This window comes from Myotis davidii, unplaced genomic scaffold (assembly GCF_000327345.1).
Source record: "Myotis davidii unplaced genomic scaffold, ASM32734v1 scaffold2863, whole genome shotgun sequence".
Taxonomy (NCBI): Eukaryota; Metazoa; Chordata; class Mammalia; order Chiroptera; family Vespertilionidae; genus Myotis; species Myotis davidii.
This window is the reverse complement of record NW_006294115.1, coordinates 306,994-307,938: the sequence shown is the minus strand read 5'-3', so window position 1 is coordinate 307,938 and position 945 is coordinate 306,994. Positions and strand designations below refer to the sequence as shown.

General features: G+C 68.1%; 1 protein-coding gene across 1 annotated transcript in view; it reads right to left on the bottom strand.

The window, feature by feature from the left end:
* Window positions 1-845: 845 nt before the first annotated feature.
* CD6 (CD6 molecule) overlaps window positions 846-945 on the bottom strand; it is a gene marked incomplete at its 5' end in the record, with an annotated part of 9,583 nt that continues 9,483 nt past the window's right edge. The window contains one exon of the mRNA XM_015566854.1: window positions 846-937. Within this exon, the coding sequence (XP_015422340.1) occupies window positions 846-937 (92 nt within the window). The remainder of the gene's footprint in view (window positions 938-945) is intronic.

Below are 945 nucleotides of genomic sequence, written 5' to 3'. Positions count from 1 at the left end.
CTGAGCCCTGTCCACCGCCCTCCCTGGCCACCGCCCCTCCCCCACCCCTCCAGGGCCTGGATCAACTTCTTCGCCAGCAGCTGTGAGCATGAAACCCCTCGCACTGCCCCAGGCAGGACCCACTCAGGCCACAGCCCAGTGCCCTGCGCCAGGCCGGGCTGGGCAGGCCAGGGAGCCTGGTGGCTGCTGAACTCCAAGCCACCGCCTCCTCCTCCGGGGACAGGCCTGGGCCTTGTCCTTGCATCCCCAGCGTCTGCCAGGGCACCGGCCACAGTGCGTTTCCCAGGTGCCTCGATGGATAGACCTGCGCCCCCCAACACACGCACACGCACACACACGCACCACACACACACGCACAACACACACGTACAACACACACGCACAACACACACGTACAACACACACATGCACAGCCTGGGTTCTATAGGAGGTCAAGGACTGGTCACTCCACGCCTGCTTTCACTCAGCAGTTAGTTTAATCCCAGGCTGCCCCGGCCGCTGTGGAGGCTGCGTGTTCAGGGCTCTGGGTCTGGCGCTGCATGTTCACAGGCTGGTCGGGGAGGCTCCCACCTGCCCAAGCAGACAGACGGGCATGTGGCCCCTCCCGGCCGGCTCCTTGCGCCTTCGCCCTCAGGACGGAGCCACGCTGGGCCGTGCTGGGACGCTGTGAGCTGTGAGCCGTGGGAGGCTCGGACACGGACCTGCTGCAGGGACGGCCGTGGCACGGGGCCTCCTGGCAGAACCGATGGGCCCGTGTCTGCCCCTCGTTACCTGGGCTCTGGGCTGCCTGAGCCTCAGCACCAGAGCACCAGAACCCGAGGTTGGGGTCCCCGGAGTCCCCCAGTTCAGCCCTTGGGGCGGCTGCTGAGCGGGGCGGGCGTGTCCAGTCCACCAGCGACGGAGAGCTCGCCCTCCCGGGAGCGGCCCCGCCCCTGGGCTGGGGGG